The sequence below is a fragment of the Ovis canadensis genome, chromosome 12, assembly GCF_042477335.2.
Source record: "Ovis canadensis isolate MfBH-ARS-UI-01 breed Bighorn chromosome 12, ARS-UI_OviCan_v2, whole genome shotgun sequence".
Classification (NCBI taxonomy): Eukaryota; Metazoa; Chordata; class Mammalia; order Artiodactyla; family Bovidae; genus Ovis; species Ovis canadensis.
The window spans coordinates 15350893-15373836 of NC_091256.1; the positions used below are offsets into that span (position 1 = coordinate 15350893).

Below are 22944 nucleotides of genomic sequence, written 5' to 3' on the forward strand. Positions count from 1 at the left end.
ACTTACAGTGAGTCAGCAATGAAAAGACCAATTATTCAGAGCCTCATAACAAAAGGCAAGGGACCTCACAGACATTTTTACATTCATGCCTTCTTATTCAAGCCCCAGGTGGGGAATTTGTGAATATTGTGGGTATTTTCGAGTCTTTATCTTGGTTAAAAAAAAAAAAAAAAACAAGATGAGCAAGAAAAAAAGTAAAGTGAAGTGTAATTTTATTTTTTTGATGGTAACCAGCAGATAACTCTGCAGTGATATGGCTCAGCCCTTCTCCTTCCTATTGCACAAGGAGGCCCCTGGTGACCATCAGACTGAGCAGGGACCACAGCAGGGGTCTGAACCTTTTCACATGATCCAGCTGGGAACTGGACAAAAGCATGGTAACCTCCTTTAGGGAAATGGTCACACAAAATCTTACGCACTATTTCAGAGAACTCCGCGGACCCTCTGAAGACCTTGTCCATGAGCCCCATGTGAAGACTTTGAGGCTAAAGCATTAGTTGATTAAGACTCTTCACTGTAGCAAGGCCATCTACCCTGTAGCCACATCACAACCCACAGCTATCAGCAGCAGTTGTCAATGCTGAGGGCAACTTACTGTTGTGTAGAAACCCATGTCCTAAAGTGCTTTCACTGTGTATGTCTGGTCTAGCCTAAACTTTGCTCAAGGAAGAGATAACTGTTCCTTCTTTTGAATGATGACAAATATGAACATACAAATAGCCCTTTAGATATCTGAAGCAATGATTTGGGGGCTGGGAGGTTAATTAGGTAGTAAGAATAGCAAGAGGTTACTGAATATTTGGCAGGCTCCCCGTCCCTGAGCTCTGGATGGGCTGTGGGGCCTTAAAGGCAGAGTACACACCAAATGACTGAAACCGCAGCCTCCAGCGGCCTCCAGTGCTCCTTTCAAACAGCTTCGAACCTGAAAACTCAGTAATACAGTTTAGCTAAGTGGAAGAAACAAAAGGGAATCCAATTCAGATTAGAATAAAAATTTATTTTGGTAAAGAATTATATATATATATCTATATATATTTTTTAATTTGCAAAAACAAAATACTCATATAAATTACCAGCCCAGAGCCTGGATTTCCACTGGATCAACCACATGAAATTAGAGTCTGTCATTTCTTCTTGCCAGGTTTAGGGGCTTTTTCCAGGCCTTGGATGTGTTTTCGAGGAAGCCGATACTCTTCTACAATCCAAAAGGCAGAAACTCCTCAGTGAGGTTTGCGCATGCTCTCTCCTGCCTGCCCCTTCCCCTCCATCTACAATGACCCTCCTTTGCCCCGATCTCCAAGTCCCCGGGTGGCACAAGCAGTAAGGAACCCGCCTGCCAGTGCAGGAGACGTAAGAGACACGGGTTCAGTCCCTGGGTTTGAAAGATCCCCTGGAGAAGGAAATGGCAACCCCCTCCAGTACTCCTGCCTGGAGAATTCCGTGGACAGAGGAGCCTGTGGGCTACAGTCTGTGGGGCAGCACAGAGTGGACTGAGACTGAAGCAACTCAGTACGCATGCCGGGGTCCCCAGCTGCAGAGCTGTCTCCCGGCCCTCCTGCCCCACTGTTCATGCCCGCCATCGAGCCTCAGTTCAAACCGTTTCCATCACGCAACCTGCCCTTCCACACCCGGCTCACAGTCAACCCCTGCGGGATGGGGCACGCATCCTCATGCCTCGAGGCTGAAGTCCTTCAGCGACTTTCCTGTTGGTAACGACTTTCCAGGTGTGCTGCAGGCATTTGTGACTCTCTCGTAAGCGAGAATGCGTGTGTCTGAGTTCAGCTATGTGTCTGTCTTTCTCCTCTGTATTTCACATGGGGCTCTTCACTTAAAGGGGTGCAACTCTGTAAGTTAACTGCTGGGTACTGCCTGAGACCATAAAGTAAGTGTGCTTATTGAGCATTTACTATGTGCCAGACCTTGGGAATGAAAAAGGAAAGGTCTCTGATTCAAGATGCTCATTTTAACAGGGAGTTCAGACAGCAGAATAAATTAGCCCAGGTGTAGACACTAATCAGAAATATAAACACAATTGGAAAGTGCTATGTTAGCAGGTTTTTAAATGTCAATTTAAGGAAACAAAAAATTTTAAAATGGGACATGTTCTAAGACAGGCTTCCTGTGGCCCCTGAGCTGGGCCGAAGCACCTTTAAGGCCGCGAGAGGCCATTCGAGGCTAGGGAACTACACAGAGGGAGGCAGGGGTGACTGTGGGGTGCACGCAGGGGCCACCAAGGAGACCAGCACGGCTGAGGCCTGGCCTGGGAGTCAGGGGCCTGCCAGAGAAGGTGGAGGGGAGACGGGGCGGGGCTGGGTGGGTCTTGCTCACTGAACTGAAAGAGTTTATTCTGCAAGTCAAGGTGGGAAGCCCAACCAGAGCACTGAACAGCCGAATCATCTCAGCACAAAGCACTGACCCTGTTTCCTCGTCTGCAAAACAGAAGCGGTTCTCCAGCATCAAGCCTGCAAAAAGCCCAGCAGAGTGCCCAGCAAAGGCTGAGGGCTCCACAGACGGCTTATAAAAGAGGGAAACCAGAAAGAAAACTTCTCTACTAGGATGGTGGGTGAAACACTGAATTTGGGGGCTAAGAGATAAAGGGCAAACATTAGTTCTACCTCTCGCTGGCTGCTAAAAGCTATGTACATGCTAAACCCACTAGAGTGACTTCAGTTGGTAGGAAGATCTTTGCCAAGTAAGACTAACGTCTCTGCTTCTTCAGGGGGGATGCTCACCGAGCAACAGCCGGCCAAGGTGGTGGATCTGATTGCCCTGGATCTGAACCTGCAGGCTGTCCTTGAGACCTGGGGCAGGGCTGACGGTGGTGCTAGCCTGGCATCGCTGCTGGAGGGTGGCAGCCACTGAGCGCGGGTCCAGGCCGTAGGCCTCCAAGTTCCGGACCACGGTCACCTGGGCGAGACAAAAGACTGGCGGTGGGTACAGACCACATGCCCCCTCCAGAAAACTTCCGGGGCCTCTGCAACCTCCTCACCCTATGTTCACCATCCCTACAGCCACATCCATTCATCCAAGTAATTAATTTTTATGCTTCTAAATTGAAGTTTTCTTTTTACCCCATCCAAGACAGGCATACCTCAGAGATTCTGAGGGTTAGATTCCAGACCCACCATGATAAAGTGAATATTACAGTCAAATGAGTCACATGGACTGTTTGGTTTCCCAGTGCACATGAAAGTTACATTCTCATACAAATCAAAACTACAATAATGTACCACCTCACACCAGTCAGAATGGCCATCATTAAATTCTCCAAATAATGAATGCTAGACAGAGGGTGGAGAAATGGGAATCCTCTTACATTCTCGGTGGGAATATAAATTCATACAGCCATCAAGGAGAACAGTATAAAAGTTTCTCAAAAAATTAAAAACCGAACTACCATGTAATCCAGTCATTCCACTCCTGGGCATGAAAGTGAAAGTGAAGTCGCTCAGTCATGTCCGACTCTTTGCGACCCCATGGACGGTAGCCCACCAGGCTCCTCTGTCCATGGGATTCTCCAGGCAAGAATACTGGAGTGGGTTGCCATTTCCTTCTCCGGGGGATCTTCCTAACCCAGGGATCGAACCCAGGTCTCCCAAATTGCAGGTAGATGCTTTAACCTCTGAGCCACTCCTGGGCATAGATCCAAGCAAAACTATAATTCAAAAAGACAAATATGTAGCCCTATACTCACAGCAGTATTATTTACAACAGCCAAACCACGGAAACAACCTACAACAGATGAACAGGTGAAGATGTGGCACATGGGATATCACTCAGCCATAAAAAAGAACACATCTCAGTGACCCAAGCCTATGCCCCGACCAGCAATGCTGAGGAAGCTGAAGCTGAACGGTTCTATAAAGACCGACAAGACCTTTCAGAACTAACACCAAAAAAAGATGTCCTTTTCACTACAGGCGACTAGAATGCAAAAGTAGGAAGTCAAGAAACACCTGGAGTTTAACAGGCAAATTTGGCCTTGCAGAAAGGAATGAGGCAGGGCAAAGGCTAATAGCGGTTTGCCAAGAGAATACACTGGTCATAGCAAACACCCTCTTCCAACAACACAAGAGAAGATTCTACACATGGACATCACCAGATGGTCAACACCAAAGTCAGACTGATTATATTCTTTGCAGCCAGATAGAGAAGCTCTATACAGTCAGCAAAAACAAGACCGGGAGCTGATTGTAATTCAGATCATGAACTCCTTATTGCCAAATTCAGACTTAAGGAGGTTCACGACATTGCACAGGAGACAGGGATCAAGACCATCCCCAAGAAAAAGAAATGCAAGAAAGCAAAATGGCTGTCTGAGGAGGCCTTACAAATAGCTGTGAAAAGAAGAGAAGCGAAAAGCAAAGGAGAAAAGGAAAGATATACCCATTTGAATGCAGAGTTCCAAAGAATAGCAAACAGAGATAAGAAAGCCTTCCTCAGTGATCAGTGCAAAGAAATAGAGGAAAACAATAGAATGGGAAAGACTAGAGATCTCTTCGAGAAAATTATCTCTTCAAGATACCAAGGGAACATTTCATGCAAAGATAGGCTCAATAAAGGACAGATTTGGTATGGACCTAACAGAAGCAGAAGATATTAAGAAGAGATGGCAAGAATACACAGAAGAACTGAACAAAAAAGAGCTTCATGACCAAGATAATCACGATGGTGAGATCACTTACCTAGAGCCAGACATCCTAGAATGTGAAGTCAAGTGAGCCTTAGGAAGCATCACTACGAACAAAGCTGGTGGAGGTGATGGAATTCCTGTTGAGCTATTTCAAATCCTGAAAGATGATACTGTGAAAGTGCTGCACTCAATATGCCAGCACATTTGGAAAACTCAGCAGTAGCCACAGGACTGGAAAAGGTCAGTTTTCATTCCAATCCCTAAGAAAGGGAATGCCAAAGAATGCTCAAACTACCACACAATTGCACTCATCTCACACGCTAGTAAAGTAAGTAATGCTTAAAATTCTCCAAGCCAGGCTTCAGCAATACGTGCACTGTGAACTTTCAGATGTTCAAGCTGGTTTTAGAAAAGGCAGAGGAACCAGAGATCAAATTGCCAACACCTACTGGATCATCGAAAAAGCAAGAGAGTTCCAGAAAAACAACTACTTCTACTTTATTGACTATGCCAAAGCCTTTGACTGTGTGGACCACAGCCAACTGTGGAAAATTCTGAAAGAGATGGGAATACCAGAACACCTGACCTCTTGAGAGGTCTGTATGCAGGTCAGGAAGCAACAGTTAGAACTGGACATGGAACAACAGACTGGTTCCAAATAGGAAAAGGAGTACGTCAAGGCTGTATATTGTCACCCTGCTTATTTAACGTCTATGCAGAGTAAACCATGAGAAACGCTGGGCTGGATGAAGCAGAAGCTGGAATCAAGATTGCTGGGAGAGATATCAATCACCTCAGATATGCAGATGACACCACCCTTATGGCAGAAAGTGAAGAAGAACTAAAGAGCCTCTTGATGAAAGTGAAAGAGGAAAGCGAAAAAGTTGGCTTAAAACTCAACATTCAGAAAACAAAGATCATGTCATCTGGTCCCATCACTTCATGGCAAATAGATGGGAAACAGTGGAAACAGAGTCAGAGTTTATTTTGGGGGGCTCCAAAATCACTGCAGCCATGAAATTAAAAGATGCTTACTCCTTGGAAGGAAAGTTATGATCAACTTAGCATATTTAAAAGAAAAGACATTACTTTGCCAACAAAGGTCCGTCTAGTCAAGGCTATGGTTTTTCCAGTAGTCATGTATGGATGTGAGAGTTGGACTGTGAAGAAGGCTGAATGCCAAAGAATTGATGCTTTTGAACTGTGGTGTTGGAGAAGACTCTTGAGCGTCCCTTGGACTGCAAGGAGATACAACCAGTCCATCCTGAAGGAGATCAGCTCTGGGATTTCTTTGGAAGGAATGATGCTAAAGCTGAAACTCCAGTACTTTGGCCACCTCATGCAAAGAGTTGACTTATTGGAAAAGACCCTGATGCTGGGAGGGATTGGGGGCAGGAGGAGAAGGGGACGACAGAGGATGAGATGGTTGGATGGCGTCATCGACTCAATGGACGTGAGTTTGAGTGAACTCCGGGAGCTGGTGATGGACAGGGAGGCCTGGTGGGCTGCGGTTCATGGGGTCGCAAAGGGTCAGACACGACTGCGCGACTGAACTGAAGACAACACAGAAACAGACTCCCCGACACAGAGAACAGACCTGTGGTTGCCTAAGGAGAAGAGGGTGGGTAAGGGAAGGACTGGGAGTCTGGGATTAGCAGATGCAAACTAGTGTATACAAGATGGACAAAGAACAAGTTCCTACTGTGTAATACAGAGAACTGTATTCAACATCCTAGGATAAGCCATAATGGAAAAGAATATGAAAAAAGACGATATGTATATATATAAGTGAATCACTTTGTATTCAGCAGAAATTAAAAGCGACATTGTAAATCAACTGTACTTCAACAAAATATCTTTAAAAAGTTATGCTTTCACTATACCATTAACTGTACAATAACATTATATGTTAAAAAACAAAGTATGTACATTAATTTAAAAATACTTTATTTGTAAAAAGTGCCACCCATCACCTGAGCCTTCAATGAGTTGCCATCTTTTTCACAACAGTAACATCAAAGACCACGGTCACAGATCACCGTAACAAATAATAACGGAAAAGTGTGAAACATTGCAGGAATTACCAAAACGCGATACAGGCACAAGAAGTGAGACTGCTGGCGAAATGGCACCAACAGGCGTGCCTGACACAAAAACTGCCACAGGCAACTTTCAATCTGAAAAATTTTCCAATTTGAAAAAAAAAACAAAACACTGTCTGCAAAGCATAATAAAAAGAAGCACAATAAAAGGAGGTGTGCCTGTATACATTATGTATTATATTTAGTGGGACAGACACCCGATCCCACATAGAACATAAGACTCTTGTTTGTTCAGTTGCCAAGTTGTGCCCAACTCTTTGCGACCACATGGGCGGGAGCCCACCAGGCTCCTCTGTCCATGGATTTCCCAGGCAAGAATACTAGAGTGGGTTGTCATTTCCTTCTCCTACATATGCTTTTTCTAAAGTTTTTTAAATTTTTTTAATGGAGAATTTAAAACATAAATAAAAGTAGAAGAGTACAATGAGCCCCATGTAGCCATCACCAAGTCCAAGAATTTTCAACTCATGACCAACCCTGATTCATCTATATCCCCACCCACCCGCATTCCTATGTTACTTTAAAGCAAATCCTTCTAGAAATCTCATCTACAAACATTTCAGTATGTATCTCTAAGAGATAAGGGCTCTTTTTAACATAAAAACAAAACCATCACTGTATATAATTATACATTCAAGAAATGGTGGCTATTGCTAATTATTAAACTTATTATCACTTGGTTCTCATTTATTGAGCGTTTATATGCCAAGTAGTATCATAAATATTTCACCTACATATATTCCTTCATTTGATCCTCACAGTGCCTTGTGGGGCAAGTATTATCCCCATTGTTCATATAAGGAAACTCGGGCAAAAATGACATTAAGTATCGTGCTCGAAGTCAAGCAGCAAGGCAAAGCCACACGGAACCCAGTCTGCAATCTCAAAGCATAGGCTCATATCCACACACTGGAGTCTGTCTTTTGGGACTTCTACCCAATAACCCTATTTCTGTCTTCTCAAGACAAAGTAAATGCACTCCTTTTCCCAAGGACAGCTTTTCAACATATTTGAGGACAGATGTAATTTGTTCTTAAGACTGTGTTGCCAAGCTAAACACGCTCAGTTCTTCAGCAATTCTTTACCAGTTATTTTCACTGAACAAGGCCCAAGAGGCAACAGAAAGAGAAGAGCTGAAGGCCCATACCAGAGTTCCAAGGAAAAAGTAAATACAAGATCTTGTTCACTTTTAGAACCAGGCTCTAGCAAGTTTCCTAGCACAGAATCCTAGAGGACGAGGAGGAAGCAGGTCAGCTTCACCTGTTTTACATAGAACTTAGCCCAGTCACACAAACATGGGTGTTTCCTAAACAATTTCTGAGGTGTATGAGGCCAATCGAAAAATTTCCAATCACATTAGAAAGACTGGAACTTAGCAGGACGATTACATCACCATCTTCAAATGTTGTTATCTCTTAAAAATTACCTTTTTGTTCGAAGCTCTCTGTGCTAGGGTGATGTCGATTGGGCAGATCCTGCCTTTCTTCACAATGGGCTCTTGTCCCGGAAAGGTCACTTGATAGGCAGGCTGCAATTTTTCCAAACATCTGAAATGGGAGTTGGAGGCTGATAAAGCCAGCAGAAGCCATTTCCTCATAGCTCACGCCCAGCAGGCGGCTAGATGGAAGCTGATCTTGTAAGCAGTGGCTCGCCTCTGGCTGCAGAGTGGAATCATGCAAATCAACTAGGGAGCTGCACCCCAGACCAACTGAGTTAGAAACTCTGATCGTGAAGATCCATTTTTTAAAACTGCGCTGCTGTAATCGCTTTGCACTGCCGTGTCGGTTTCTGCAGCACGGCAAAGTGAGTCAGCCGCGCGTATACAAACATCTCCACTGTTTTGCACCTCCTTCCCATCTAGTCCACCGCAGAGCACCAAGTGGAGTTCTCTGTGCTACAAGGAGGCTCTCAAGGAAGATACCTGTTTTTAAGCGCCCCAACATGCAGCCACCGCGGAGACCCACCGACTCAGGGAAGGGGACATCTGAGAGGAGCCCCTGGAAACTGTCCACAGGTCTGGCCTTCTGAAAACCTGCCCAGCGGCCCTGTGGCAGATTTCTGTCTCTAGACTCTACCTTACCCAGCCGGATAAAGCACAGCTTCGCATTTCTGACAGGTTCCAATCATGCACCTTTTCCAGGAGCCTTTACCAAAAGGAATCTCTACCTTTTGTCTAACCAGATTTTCTTTTGCTAGCACATATATTGGGAGAGACAAACTTTTTCTATAAAGAGCCAGACGGTAAATATTTTAGGCTTTAAGAGCCATATGGTCTCTGTTGAAATTACTCAACGTTGCCATTTAGCAAGAGCACAGAGTAGATATTATGTGAACAAATGGGTGTGGCTTTGCGCCAGTAAGACCTTATTCACGAAAACAGGTAGCAGGCCAGATCTGGCCCACAGGCAGTAGCTCGCTAACTCCTGATATAAATTATTATCGGTTTTGGTTCCATGGAAAAGAAAAGGTATAAGAATCCTTCCTTTGAAAAGACTTTAAGACAATCCCCATCCCCGACTCCCACTTTGTTTCTCTCTTTGACGTTCTCACTTTTAATCAACGTTCTTTTCCTCTCTCCTTCTCTTCTATATTGTGTTGGCCCAAACCGTCCCAAAGACCCTCCATCAGAATTGCCCATGCTGTGTTTGTGCAGATTGGCACAGTGTGAACTGTGGAACAGAAGTCAGAGCCGGCGCCCGATGCGAGAGACGTCAAGGGGAAGGGGTGGCAACGTTAGAGAGGGGCTGCCAATCCCCACTACCTGCTCAGGAGACTGTCCCACGGAAGCTTCGTGACTGTGTGCTGTTCATCCTTCTCTAAGACACAGTCACAGAGGATGGGATCCAATTTCACGAGACTAAAGGGAAACAAGAAGCAGTAAGTAGCCCCAGTCTCTTATGTGTTGTTCCCGGTCAATCAGGATTATTGGAACCAATTAGGGGTTCACAGTCCAGGATGCAACGTATTCTCTGGATGGGAGGTACACATATGCTTTCCTAGAACAAAGGAGAAGTAGGCAGTGGAGGGGAAAGTGGTATGGGGAAAAAAATGCGAACTCTGGGATCCCTGGCTCAATTATGTTATTAACTAACCGTGATGAAGCCAGTAGTTCTCAACTTTTGGATCACGAGGATGTTTTTTGTAATTAACAACAACAACAAAATTAACGGCACACTCATTTAGTGGTTTACCTTCTGCATCCACCTGCTAGGAAAACAGAGAATACCACAAGGCTAAGATGGCTTTGCTAAGATTTTCTGAAGTGTGCATTTTGTTCCTCACAATGGCGCCTGCATTTGACAAACGGTAGATGCTCACGTTCAGGTCACTCCTGTTGTTCAGTCACAGGCATGCCCAACCCTTTTGCAACCCTATGGACTGCGGGCGGCCAGGAGTCTCTGTCCGCGGGATTCCCCAGGCAAGAACGCTGGAGTGGGCTGCGACTGCCTCCTCCAGGGGATCTTCCCGACCCAGGGATTGAACCTGGGCGTCCTGCAACAGCAGGTGGATTCTTCATCACTGACTCACCAGGGAAACCCCAAGACGCATAAGAGATGATGCTTCTTCAGGCTGCAGTCAGGATGGACGGTATATACGGATCTGACTACCCTAGCCACAACTCTCACTGTCCATGGCCTATGGTTTAGAAACCACTGGCCTTGGTTATTGCTAGAAGGCTGAGCCCCTGCACCCCGCCCTCCCAGCCACCCCCCACGTCTGCTGAAGGTGAGTGTGGAAAGACACAGGGCAAGCCCTCCTCCTCATGCACTCACTTTTTGTTGTCCGCATCCACCAGGTCATTTTTCTTGGCGTAGTTGATGACGACTGTTCGGACCTCACTGCCCTCCAGGACACTCCCTTTCCTGGGTGAGAAGCGACCAGGAGGTTACTCACGCTGTGCTGGGGGACAAACCGTAAACAGCAAGACTCACTCCCTGCTCAGCAGGGCGCTGTCCTCAGCTTCTCGAGCTCTGCGTTCTTCCCTTCTCCTGCCTGAGGCCCGCAGGGCCGTGTGAAGACTCGTCACAGGTAGAAGAGGGAGAGACCTACTCTCTCGCTCACTGAGTCCGGAGACCCTGCCCAGGGGAAGGAGGCTTGAAGCTGGGTCTGGGGGGAGGGGGAGGAGAGGGCAGAGCAGGTTTTGCCAGTCACAGAAGAGCACTACTCAGGCTGAGAGGGTTATAGGCCAGAACACCAAGCAGGCAAGAGAAGGGCTGCTCTCTGAAAACTCACTTGTGGCCAGACTCCTGGAAGAGCAGGGTCATGCTGGCTGGGACACAGTAGAGGGGTTTTATATCTGGAGGGTGATAGGGCTGTCCCCTGCTACCCTCCTGGATTGTCTGGGAGGTCGGGGAGGGCTCGGGTATGACGAAAGATGTGATCCTGAAACCCAGCAGAAGGAAAGAAAACACACATTTTAAACTAGCGTCTCCGAGCTCCGCAGTCCTGGCCCAGGTGCCCCGGGGCCAGCTGAGCTGCGGTGAGCAGGCCCCCGGCACTCACCTCGGGTGCTTCCAGTCCACGGCCACAATGCTCTCCACCCCTTTGCTCAGCTCCTGCACCTGTATAATCTGCTCCTGCTGCATGTGCTGCAGGAACTTAGAGAGCTAAGGGAGAGAGCGCCAGCGGTAGGGGCCTCATCGACTCCGCACACGCGCTGAGCGCCTACGATGTGCAGGATGCCGATCCAGGCAGGGCCTGGGCGGAACGTGGGACAGTCCCTGTCCTCGTCCTGAGGGCTGGGAACTAACGGGTGAAGCCCTTTGGAACTCAGACTGGGTATAAAGGGCTGGGAGGGAGAGAGGGGAGCAGGTGCCCACCCAACTGCCTCAGCCCCAGGAGAGCTTTCTTACCCCACTCTACCTGGAATCAAAAAGCTTAACTCTAGCATCAGCCCTGCAGTCAGGCTTCCCCACGTCAACCAGCTCACGCCACGAGTGCCCTACACAGCTCCCTGTGCGGGCATGCAGAGAAGGGACCCACTTACCTTTTTGTAGCTTGACTTCTTTATGTCCAGTTGTCGTCCTTCGGGGCTGATGGCAGATGGAAAAGGCAAGTTAAGCTAACAAAGCAGCAGGGTGAGACCTGCCTGACGCTGAGAGGAGGCCGTTTCCTCAGCCTTCCTCCAGGATGCTCAGGAAGAGGCCGCTGTTCCAGAACTTTCTGCTTGGTGGCAGCATCAGAAAGAGGTAAAGACTTCAGACACTATAGACCCTTGCTGTGCAACACACCTTCCTGTGAAAAGGGAATGTTCTCTGCTATCAACGTGGTGGCCACAGGCCACATGTAGATATTAAGAACTTGAAACGTGACTAATGTGACTGAGGAAATACATTTTAAATCTCATTTAATTTTCATTTAAATAGCCACACATGGCTCATGGCTACTGTATTACATACAGTTTTATATTCCTCTCAAACTAGACGATCTTCTGTGTCCTCAGAAGTTTCACCTCCAGGTGAGTCTTTCTAACACCAAGCTCACTGTGGCAGCCAGGCTGGAGCAGAATTTGGCAAACTACACCCTGCAGGCCGAATCCGGCAACTACACCCTGCAGGCCGAATCCGGCAACACCCGTTCATCTACCACCTACGGCTGCGTCAAGGCCACAGTGGCAGACATGCACAACTGCAAGAGAGACTGTAGGGCCTAAAATAATTACTATCTGACTCTTTATTGAAAAAGCTTGGAGCCTCTACCCCACAGCTATTAGTTCTGGGGGAGAAGCCCCTAATGAAGGCTCCTTAGAAGGTACATTTTCTCTGAATATGTGATAAGCAATAGCAGTTTGGATTCACAGGGATCCTTTCTAGAACCCATCCCAGGTTAAGAACCTCTATCCTAGAGAATATTCCAGGATCCCTTTCCCCAGTTACATGCAACCCAACAAGGTCAGGACAAATTACCAAGTATCCTGCCACACATTCCAGACCTCACGCTTGTATAGAATGCCTTAAAGAAGCTCACATGAAGAGGAAGAGAATCACATTAAAATTATTAAAAAAAAAAAAAAAGAAAAAAGCAAAATTCTCAAAAAGAAAGAAATTCAGACTCAGGGTGAAAATCACTAAGCAAATCTCCTGACGTGGTAATATTCATTGGCTGCTTACGAAATGTCAGGCTATTTGATCTTGATGGCAGCCTTACAAGTGTTGGGAATGAGGGCACTAACAAGTCTGGTTACAGGTTCAAATCCCCCCTGCTCCAGCACCCTGGGGAGCTGGCTTGTGAGCCCAGCTTCACAGTCCAGAAGTAATCCACACGTAACAATACTCCCTCTGCTGGTGGCTTGCGTTTAGGGCTGGGGTGGGAGGTTCACACCGACTCTTCCTTCTCACACAAGCTCATCCAGCCCACCTTCAGAACAGCATGAGGGGATTGGACTTTCGGACAAACAGGCCGCCCCAGGACACCTCCTGGACGGGACATGCTGCCCGATTCGCAAGAGAGCCCAGCTTCACCAGACCAGAGGCGGGGCTCAGAGCACCTTGGGAATTTTAGCCTCATTTCCTCAGCATCCTTTCACTGGCTCACATTTAAGCTTTTAAAACTCAGTATCTGCTAGATCAACCCTTCACTTCCCGCTTTCCACATCATGCTCCTCAGACAACTCCCCTGTCGGCCTTGTCCCATCCGACCACGGAGGAGCAGGAGAGGGCCCCCCTGCCCCCTGCCCCCCAGGCCCTCCGTACCAGCAGGAGAACATGTGGCTGCCCAGGAGAGTGCTGGTGAGCAACGGGAGGTCAGCTCTTCTGACGCAGCACTTCAAAGCCTGCAAGAAGCATCTCTGCAGCAGCTCGTCCATTTGCTCTGCAAGGAGAAGAGGAGAACCTCATCCTTCTGGAGGGATGCAGAGGCCTGCACGGTGACACCCCGCCTCACCCCCGGGTTCTGAGGGAGCCCGCTGCCTGGTGCCAAAGCGCCTAGACTCTCCAGAACACGAGCCTCCACAGAGGGCTGACCCCAGAGGAGGCAGCAGGTCTCAGGGTCCCATCCAGCCAGAAGCAACACTTCTCTGACCGAGAAGTCAGAGCCAGAGAAACCCTGGCGAGCTGTGCAGCTGGGCCCACAGGGACCCGGGGAAACGTGACTCATGGGAAAGACTCCAAGGTGAGACCAAAGCGCTGGGCACCTCCCTGACCAAAGCCAAGGCCGTCTCCCTCCCCGCCAGAGGCCTGGTCAGAAGCAGCGCAGTGCACGTCAGCCTCCTACGCCAGGAGAGCAGACCTTCCACCCCCAGAGCTGTACCCTGAAGGGTCTTGCTGTCCGTGGGGTCCGCGTGCAGGCCCCCAGGGCCGGGGTCTTCCATGGCTTCTGACGGGGACTTCTCCTCACACCTCTGCTGGACCTCCTCCTCCTCCTCCAGGGTCAGCTGCCTCATGTCGCCCTGCAGGGCAGTGTCAGCTTTGACACATCCCTTCTCTTCACTGAGATCCAGGGGATCCAGAGCCAGTGGGGCAATGGACGGTGGACTGGATTTGTCTCCAGATCGCCTGCAAAAACCTCATGTCAGAAACACTGAGTGGCGGCCACCACACTCTCCAACCCGGTCAGGGGGCCAGCGGGGGTCCAGGGAAAATGAGAGTCACAGGCAGGGGTGTCTGGGAGCAGCCAGAGAGCCTGGGCATGCATCTCAACTCTGTTTTCAATTCTGGGCCCAGAGAAGTCCCATGCCTCAGTTTCCTCATCTCTGAAATGGGGAGAGGAATTCTTGCCTCCTTAATATTAACAGGAATTCAGGGACAGAGAAAAATTAAAGACAATATATTTATATAGAAGCCCCCCCCAAAGTATTTCCTTCATATGAATTAAAAATAAAACCACTTTGAATTAAATAACAAAATTAAGATTGCAAATGCATCTGTAGTACCAGTGGTGAAATACAAACCCAAGGCTGAGAGTAGTGAACAAAGTACAAATAACTGAATTGCTCAAGAGTGTAAAACAGCTGCTTCTGTGTTAAACCAGAACGCAATCTAAAACAGATAGATGACAAGGACCTGTTGGACAGCACAGTAACTTTATTCAATATCTTATAATAAACTTTAATGGAAAAGAATTTGAAAAAGAAGATACATGTACATATCTACATCTGGAATCGCTAGATATACTAGTGACCACAAAAATCACTTTGCTCTTACCTGAAACCAACACACTGGAAATCAACTATACCTCAATCAAAAAAAAAAAAAAGCAACCTAACCTGCAGGGTAGAGAAAGCAATGGTTCTATGCCATTAAGCCTTCTGAAGACACGATGGTAAAAGCAAAAAGCTTTACTTTAACTAAGATTATGCAAGTCAAACTAAGTTTACTAACAGCTGCAGCCAGGCTTTTCATGAGGCTAATAGTGAGGCCAGAGGGCATGTTCAGGCTATTCTGATCATGTAAATACTGAAAGTATTTTCAAAAAGTGGGAGGATGGGAGACGAGGCAGCTGCTAATAAAACAATTTAGACAAGACCTTAATTTCTCACACTGACAGAAAACAAGGAACTGGGAGCTCGTGAGTAAGCAGCCTGCAAACATCTGCTGAGACCCAGACGGATGAGGCTGTACCTCCAGCAAACCAGGGTCTGGCTGATACTCGTAAAACGAGTAACTCGAAGACCGACTAAAAATGCCACGGGCAAATCTATACCAACAGGCCACAACGCTTGGCCAAAGGACTTGCCATGCTGGTTTTGAGAAGAGCCCTATTTATTTACTATTTTGGTTGAAGGACAAGAAAATAAGCTCTGATACAGTTCCAGAGAGCAAGGGTCACAGTGAGAAAGGGCAACTTCCGTAATGAGGCGGAGATCCAAAATGTAAAACTTAAACAACATAACAGTAACCAGATTATCACCCGGGAGCCCGAGGAGGTACTCTGCTTTGATTTGGAGTCAGATGTGAGAACTTCTGAGCCCTCGTCATGGGGCCAGAAGATGCCTGAATGTACACGCAGAGGCGGCCAGGTGGACCAGTGCTATAAGACTAAAGACATCGCTGCGCTGAGAGAAGACAATCCCAAACGCCTTCTTCGAGGCCTAGGAGTCTACAATTTACCTAGAAAAGAATTACAGTTCTCTGTAATTTCCTCTCTAAAAAGGAAAAAAAAAAAAAAAGTCTTTTTTTTCACATTGAGCAGGGAAATTAATGTCTGCCCAGCAACTGAGGACACGACAGAGACCAAAAGCCTCACTTCTGAACCCAGGCCCTGGGTCCTCTGTATCCACCCAGCTTCCCCGTAAAACAGAAGAAAGGCTGAGCCCACCACAAGTGGTCCTGGTAGCTGTGCAGCACACAGAAGCCCCTTCCCTTCAGACCCGAGGCCAGCATCTCAGCTGTCGACATGGCGGCGACTCCCACGGCAACGGGGGCTCTGAGGAGGAGACAAGGGTCAGCAAACGCTTCCAGGAGGGCGCCCACCAGATTGGCTTTCCCACGTGATAAAAGCACCACAGTTGCAAACCGGAAGCACCCACTTATACCACAGAACGAAAACTCAGTGCAATCCCAATCCTCTTCAAATTACCTATAAATATGACTTTCAAAGAGTCGGACACAACCAAGCTACTAATACACACACACACACACACACGACTTTCAAAAATCCCTTGACCAAATATCCCTTCTGGGTAAGTAACTCATCTACTGATATTATCACTGTTTTATCCCTATTATGAATCAAACACAGACAGGACCCAGAAGGATATTTAAAAGTTCTCTTGCTTTAATTTCAAAAATATCAATTATTCATGCAGGTTCAATCTCTGGTCAGGGAAATAAGATCCTACATGCCATGCAGGAAGGCCAAAAAAAAAAAAAAGGGAGAGCCTTCCTATTTACAAGTTGAGAAGGGAGGTCTTTCCCACGCCATAAAGTAGGCTGATGAGTGCCACTGGGAAGAGAGAAGACAGATGTGTGGTACCAACTAGAGGTTCCTTCTGAGTTAGCTCTTATAACACGGCTTGCTCTGTGTAGCCTTCTAAGAACTGAACGTGTCCATAATATCCAAAAAAAGAAGACCACACATTTACAATAACTACAGAAAACTTCCAAAGCCCAAATGGCAAATCTCTGTCATCCCAGTGTAACTCAAGAATTGCTCATACACTGCCTGTAAGGATCGGTGTCTAGCTGTCGAACAGTAGGGGAATATACAAGCCGGGCAAGGTTGTCTGGACCCAAGGGAGAAGATTCAAGGGCTGAATTCCCAACACCTGAACTGCAAAAAAAATATCTGCTTATCTGGTGGCTCCACTTACTGTGCCCATGGGTCAGTTCCTGCCACAGAATCTTTGAATTTGGCTTCTTTCCCAGTTCCTATAAGAAGGGTCTTTGTCTTCCACCTTTGGAAGGGTCAATGGCTCAAGAACTTCAGTCTCAAATATGGCTTAAAGTTTTAATAAACTCCCTTCTACCTTCATCCTCTGCCATAAACCACCCAGGCTTCATTCCCACATTCATTCTAAATGTCAAACTAAGCAGGCCAAATACACATTTCCATCGTTTTCTCCTATCTGGGATAGACTACTGGGGGTGGGGCAGGGGAAACAATAATACCACCATTCTTTTCAACAGTCAAGTTTCGCTACATGTAAACAGGAAGGAAACCCTTCTAGGTGCTTGGTGCCAAAAGGTTCAAGGAAAATAGGAAACTATGAGCAGCAAAAATAAAATCTTTAAATACTGACACCCCCCCACCCTCAAGGCCTACAATCTTTCTCCCTCAAAAAAGCAATGAGTAAAATAATGAGATGTCACTTTTCATTCAGGGTGACACAAATGAATATAACCCATCATATCCGGTGTCAGGGAGCACGTACAGAAACAGGCTCCATGCACCCTGTAGGTGGAGTGAAAATAGACAGGGCAACAGGAGACGTACATGACCGTCAGCCACACAGCTCTGCCTCTTAGCGTCTGCTTTAGGAAAATCCTAGCCCTGGTGTCCGCAGAAGCGTTAGGAAGCTCTTGTTTGCGACAGAGTAGAGGCAACCACAGTGTCCGCCGGGAGACGACCTCCTCCATCACCCCACAGCGGGTAAAGTGGTTCAGCTTATCTGTGCTTGCTGACATGGACAATGTTCACATGATCTGAACTGAAGAAGTACTAGGGATAGAGCTTGTTTGTTTGTATTTTTAAACATACACAACCCACATCAGACATTTTATATGCACCTGTATATATGCAATGAAGAAGGCTGGCAAGGCCATGCATCAGAATGATAATAGCTACTTCTAGAGAAAAGAATTATGGGGTGAGTGGGTTTTGATTTTTCATAACTGTTCATATGATTATTTCCTAATTTATTTTAAATAAATTTTAATAGATTTTTAAATAAATTTTATTTATTTAGTGTACTGATGGCCAAACAACCCTATAAATAGGCTTTAAAAAAAAATTACTGAATTGTACAGTTGAAATAGGTGAATTTTACAGTATATAAACTCTATCTCCTCAATTAATCTATTAAAAATAATTAAAAGATGATGATGATGTGGATGTCACACTAAAATAGTCCTGAAGTCATGGAAGGCAGGAAAGCAAGAAAACACTACAGGAGACTAAGAAGACATGACAACTAAATGCAAGGTGGCACCCTAGACTGGATCCTTGAACAAAAAAAATTTTTAAATACATACACATAGTGGGAAAACCAGGAAAATATGAATAAACTCTGTAATAGTGTCAACAGGATTGAACCAATGTTATTTCCTTAGTTCTGATAACTGTACTGTGGTTATATAAGATGTTATCAAGACAAGAGGCTGGGTAAGAAGTATATCAGGACTCTGTACTATCTCTGCAACTTGTCTGTAAATCTAAAAAAAAATTTTTTTAAGGAGGAAAAAAAAAAAACAAATATACTTGGCCCAGATGTGTGCACACTCCACAGGCTCACTGCCATTTCCACTCTCGGGATTTTTCAGGGAGAATCTGTTTTCTCCTTTCATCCTTTATCCACATGCTGTGAAGCTGTCATTCCCACCCCTCCCAAGTTTTCCCTAAGTCTGCCCCCCAGAGGCACAGCTGACCAGCACAGTACCTGTTCCCCACCAACGCAACGGCACAGAGGTCACCCTTCTGTACCTGAGGCAGGCCAGCAGGGGGCACCACCAGTCCCGGCAGCATCAAATCTGCGGCAAACAAAAGCGTCACAGCTAATTCCACAGTTTACTTCATCGTTTCTTCATTCAGTCACCAAACGTTCATTAACTATCAACTACATTATTCATAATGAAAATAGAAACTGGCAGCTTGAGTACCAGACCACCCTTTGGGAAGCTAGTGGTCAAACTGAAGGACCAAGCTGAGGGTCTAGCTGCCGTGATCTATCCGAGTCTGGTTTCCCCAAGTCATCTTATTAACCTAAAGGATAGCCAACGGCGGCTCACAAGGGGCTTCATGCACTCATCTGATTCAAGCTTTACAACAGGACCTCTGAGGCCCAGGGAGTTTGTGGAAGCAGCCAAGTGAGAGGTGCAGCAGACATGGGCGGAAACCATTCTTCATATGAATGCACGAAACAGGTACATTTATTAAAGTCGTTAGTTTTTTTGAAGTAGGTTTTAGACCATATCCAGAATATAAGAAAAAACTCTTACCTGCTCCCCCAACCAATTTTTCGAGCACCAGAGGCCATGTTGTAAACGTTGGTAGAAGATCGGGATAAGACCACAAGGTATACACTGTCCAAAGAGAGGGTCAGAAAACACTTACTGCCAAGAGTCAATCCTCTGGGAATGGGCAAAGCCAAACACTAGGCCACGTTCATCAAAATACAGAAAAGACCCTCAACTCAAAGCTAGAGAGAGGGTTGTGGGGGATGTCCAAAGAAGCTGCATTCTTTTTTTAAATTAGGTTACCCCAAGTTTGTGGAGCAGTTTATATGTCACATGCTATTTATTTTAGAATCTTTGCTTCCTTTAGCCCTAGAGAGCCAATTATTTACATATTGAGTTCTCTGCATTAGTTTCTCTCAATCTGCGATCTTGAGAAGTTATCATTTTTACAGGTAGGAAGACACATGAAGTGAACTGCAGCTTTAAGAGATTAACTGCCAAAGTTGGATATTTACATGTAAGGCTAAAACTAGCGATTAGGTGAACATCTGCTTCTGCCTGCCCAGTATCCCTTTCCCCTACTCTGGGAATCAAGTGCCCCTTTTCCTGTGGGAAACATTCCATACAGCTTACATGAGGCTGACTCCCTTCTTAAAGAGGCTGCAGCCTTGAAGAAGGCAGAGACTTCAGAAACTGGATGTCACTTGAGCCTTGAAGGCACCTATTGCTTTACCCAGACCGCAAGAGCAGAAGAAAAGGGCCACAGTGGATTCTGATCCACTGTCCCACTATAGGGACAGAGACCCAACAGGGATCTCATTTATGACCTCAGAAGCAAATAATCCAAAACCAGAGTACCAGCCTACAAGACATTTTGAAATTTTTTCACATTTATTATTTTATTCCCTGTTTCCATAGTCATTAGCAGGGGCTTGTATGTGTACACACATACAAAATGGGCTTGTATGCGTACAACAGCAAAGCAGGGTAAGGCAGGGGTGGCCTGGGGTAGGAATCTGCACTGCATTGCTACAGCCAAGCTGGGAGGAAGAAAAGCCCCAAAGGACAAAGGAGATGTCACCAGGAAAGGAAAAGAGAAAAAGACACTGCCTCTGGGAGACCTGTGAGGAGAGCAAGCAACAAAATCCTGAGAGCCACAGAGAGCATAAGAAAGAATTCTGGTGAGATGTCTCAACAAAAGTGCATCACTAAGACAGCTGGGTATGGAGTTTAATTAATTCAGCTTCTTTCCCATCATAGTATCTCTTCAGTATCTTAAGAAAAGTACACTAGTGACAGTTTTAAGAAACATTTTTTACATGCCCTGCAACTTCAGGGGCTTCCCTGGTAGTGCAGCTGGCAAAGAATCCACCTGCAATGCAGGAGACCCTGGTTTCACTCATGGGTTGGAAAGATCACCTGGAGAAAGCATAGGCTACCCACTCCAGTATTCTGGGCTTCCTTGGTGGCTCAGTTGGTAAAAAAATCTGCCTGCAATGCAGGAAACCTGGGTTTGATCCCTGGGTTCAGAAGACCGCCTGGAGAAGGGAATGGCTACCCACTCCAGTATTCTGGCCTGGAGAATTCCATGGACTAAACAGTCCATAGGGTCACAAAGATCTGACATGACTAAGCGACTTTCATTTCACTGAAACTCAACCCTTTTCAAGACCTCTGCTCCATTCCTGGTCAACCCTCTAGAAACAAGTGTTTCTTCACCTTAGCATTTCCCTCGGCAACAACCCTTGCTTTGTGTTAGCCTTTTTCCCCCCTCCCTTCTATAGCAGTTTCTGGTTTTGCATGATCCAATTCTAGAGACACAAAACACAAAAAAATTCTTAGGGAGATTTTGCATTCATTTGTTTTAAGGAAGACAGGTTAATGGAAGAAACAAGGAGAAACAAATATTAGGCAGAGACCACAGTAAGGGCATCTCTATGCCACTGCCATACCTGTTGGATACAGATTTTTCTCCAGTTCAAACAGGATGGGGTTACCACCACTCACGTACACAGTCACTGCATCTCCTCTGTGAGCATACAGCTTTACAATGTTGAGCTCTTCCTTTCCCGGCACTAACTCAGAGACCTGATCGGTTCCAAGAGTGGGGAAAACAGCTGCCACATCAGCCCGAAGCTTTCTCCTGCAGAGGGCACACATACCTGGTATGAAGGCTGCCTGCATAGATTTTAATAAATATTGAGGACTCAGAAAGACTTACTATAAAAAATCATGAGGACCAAGGAAGTCTGGTTGATGATGCCCTATTCTCACACACTCTTCCAAAACATCCCATTATCTTTCTCATCCAGTGTCTTATCTACTTTCACATATTCCTGAGGCATGTCTTTGTACTTCACAAAGAAAGAAAGAAAAAACTGAGACCCGGTGAGCAGTCCAAGTTAGCCTGCCACTGGAAACTCAAGTCCTGCCTTCTTGACTCCACGCGTAACTCTTGGATCTGCCCCTTTCTCATATATGGATGGCAAATCTAACAGCTTATGATCAAACAGATACACCAGGGCATCAAGAATGACAACTAGAGAACATTGGTTCTAAAATCCCCAAGGTGATATCTGCGTTTGCAACACTGTCTGAACAGATACAGTTACCACCTATGGCTCATCTACTACCACCTCACCTTCCATGTGTCTCTCCCGCCAGATATGAGAAGTGACTAGACACTTCTCATACACCTGTAGTCCTCTGTACCCCGTCCACTCTCTCCCAAGGGACGCAAAGCTCCAAGTAGGGCAGGGATCCCGTATTCCTTCATTTCTGTAACATCCAGGACACTTTGAACAGACTACAGTCAATACGCGCTGACTGAATTACGTTTCTTTGAAACTCACTAGAATATCCAAAAAAAAAAAGACAGCCTGGGAGATAACTCGGGCCTCCGCTCCCATTTTCACCCTCAAAATATGTCTAACTCACCCTTGCCCCGCTCTGGAGTCCCTTCTCCGGCTGTGCCCCTCGGCCTCCACCCCAGGCCGGCTGACCGAGCACAGAAAGGCTGCGAGCCGGCCAAGCTCGAGAGACGCTGGGATGCCCTCGTGGGCAAGCACGGGACCCTCTTCCCCCTCACCTGTCCGACCCCTTGATGGCCGTGTTGGACTTGACCCGAAAGGCCTTGGCAAACATGTCCGCTGGAGTGGCCTGGGAAAGAGAGGGAGACCACAGACGCCGCGAGCTGTCAGGAAAGCGGATGCACGGCGGCTGCCAGGCCCGTGGCCCTGGGGGCAGCCATGCTGAGGCCCGGCTGGGAAAGCGGCCCGGCTGGAAACCGAGCCCGCTCAGCTTCGCGGCCGCCCCTAGCGGCAAGGCCGGGAACTGAAGCCCGAAGGCGGGACTGCGATTCCTGCTCAGAGCGGTGCGCCCCGCCCCTTCATCCTGGCCGCCTGGTTCTGCGCCTGCGCGAGCGGCAGGCGCGGCTCCCGCTGCAGTAACCCTTCCGGACCAAGAGATTCCGTTCATTTCCATCCATCAGCGCCGTGGTGTGTCGAGTAGGCCCTCTGCCAGCTCTCATCCCATTCAATTTAGTTAAGCTGCGCAAAGTTAATTGAACTTTTGGGTTTTATTAAAATCGCAGGCCTCTCGAATGCTTTTCTTAAGGGCTTTGGTTTACTAAGATCTTTGCATTTTATCGTACACTATG

The 22944-nt window shown here is 46.7% G+C and overlaps 1 protein-coding gene across 3 annotated transcripts; it reads right to left on the reverse strand.

The window, feature by feature from the left end:
* Positions 1-976: 976 nt before the first annotated feature.
* EIF2D (eukaryotic translation initiation factor 2D) lies at positions 977-22615 on the reverse strand. 3 transcript variants are annotated; one of them, XM_069545267.1, is made up of 15 exons: positions 22375-22615; positions 21239-21429; positions 19329-19412; positions 18770-18860; positions 15991-16098; positions 13984-14228; positions 13428-13545; positions 11723-11768; positions 11239-11342; positions 10969-11118; positions 10509-10598; positions 9497-9592; positions 8162-8282; positions 2733-2907; positions 977-1195 (listed from the first exon to the last, which is right to left on the reverse strand). In XM_069545267.1, the coding sequence occupies exons 1-15, from the start codon at positions 22428-22430 to the stop codon at positions 1125-1127; spliced, it is 1746 nt and encodes a 581-aa protein (XP_069401368.1). In that variant the 5' UTR covers positions 22431-22615; the 3' UTR covers positions 977-1124. The 3 variants fall into 3 exon arrangements, with proteins under 3 accessions (XP_069401368.1, XP_069401369.1, XP_069401371.1); XM_069545268.1 differs by lacking the exons at positions 977-1195; positions 2733-2907; positions 8162-8282 and adding an exon at positions 8289-8393; XM_069545270.1 differs by lacking the exons at positions 977-1195; positions 2733-2907; positions 8162-8282; positions 9497-9592 and adding an exon at positions 9902-10227.
* Positions 22616-22944: the final 329 nt, after the last annotated feature.